At 53.7% G+C, this 1216-nt stretch overlaps 1 gene segment (V, D, J or C); it reads left to right on the forward strand.

Moving 5' to 3' along the window:
- Window positions 1-628: 628 nt before the first annotated feature.
- Window positions 629-1216, forward strand: LOC133751705 (immunoglobulin heavy variable 3-66-like). The segment is given in 2 exon segments: window positions 629-721; window positions 825-1216. Coding segments are annotated over 2 exon segments (438 nt in total).

Raw genomic sequence — 1216 nt, forward strand, 5'->3', positions numbered from 1 at the left:
TGTTGCACATATATTTCAGCTCAGTAAGGATGTTCCACAGACAACACAGCACAATAGATACACATGAAACACAGACAGTGTTCCACAAAACATCACCCTCCTTAAGTGCACCTGTGTGACGCCTGGTGCCCTGCACATTGTCAATGGCAAAAGCAGGACACAAGAAATGGGCTCCTTGTTCTCCCACTAGAAGCATCACTGTGAGTCCCAGTGATGGACGCAGGAGCAGGTGAGTCCTGTGTGGATCTCAGATCCAGACACCAGAGATAACTCTCATCACTCCTAAGCTGTGGCTCACACTCATTCTATTAATGATGTTCCAGCGGTGTTGACGTGTACAAGGAGCCGATATCAGCCATGAACCACATTGTAGTGCAGCCACATGAAAACAAAGATTCAAAGCACTTATCAGGGCACAACCACATAAGGACTCCCATTGCCCCATTCCGTATGATGTCAACAGACACACTCAGGACACACACATCCGCCCTGGGCACTGTCCTGTCTGAGGCGTCTGACACCATGCCTGCTATATAGGAGCAGCACATGCAAATAGGGCCTCCCTCTGCCCATGAAAACCAGCCCAGCCCTCACCCTGCAGCTCTGGCACAGGAGCTCCAGCCCCAGGACTCCCACGTGTCCACTCAGTGATCGCACTGAACACAGACGCTCACCATGGAGACTGGGCTGCGCTGGGTTCTCCTTGTCGCAGTGCTCAAAGGTAATGATGGAGAACGCGGGGCACTGAGTCTGGGAGAGGACGCGAGTGAGAGACACAGAGAGTGTGAGTGACAGTGTCCTGACCAGGACGTCTGTATTTGCAGGTGTCCAGTGTCAGGAGCAGCTGCTGGAGTCCGGGGGAGGCCTGGTCACACCTGGGGGATCCCTGAAACTCTCCTGCAAAGCCTCTGGATTCACCATCAGTAGTAACTACATGAGCTGGGTCCACCAGGCTCCAGAGAAGGGGCTGGAGTGGATCGCGTGTATAAATAGTTATGGTAGCACTGACTACGCGAGCTGGGTGAATGGCCGATTCACCATCTCCAAAGACAACGCCCAGAACACGGTGTCTCTGAAAATGACCGGTCTGACAGCCGCGGACACGGCCACCTATTTCTGTGCGAGAGACACAGTGAGGGGCCCTCAGACTGAGCCCGGACACAAACCTCCCTGCAGGGGCGCAATGAGCGCCATACTTAACCAGACCTTCAAGTAG

The sequence above is a fragment of the Lepus europaeus genome, chromosome 22 (assembly GCF_033115175.1).
Source record: "Lepus europaeus isolate LE1 chromosome 22, mLepTim1.pri, whole genome shotgun sequence".
Classification (NCBI taxonomy): Eukaryota; Metazoa; Chordata; class Mammalia; order Lagomorpha; family Leporidae; genus Lepus; species Lepus europaeus.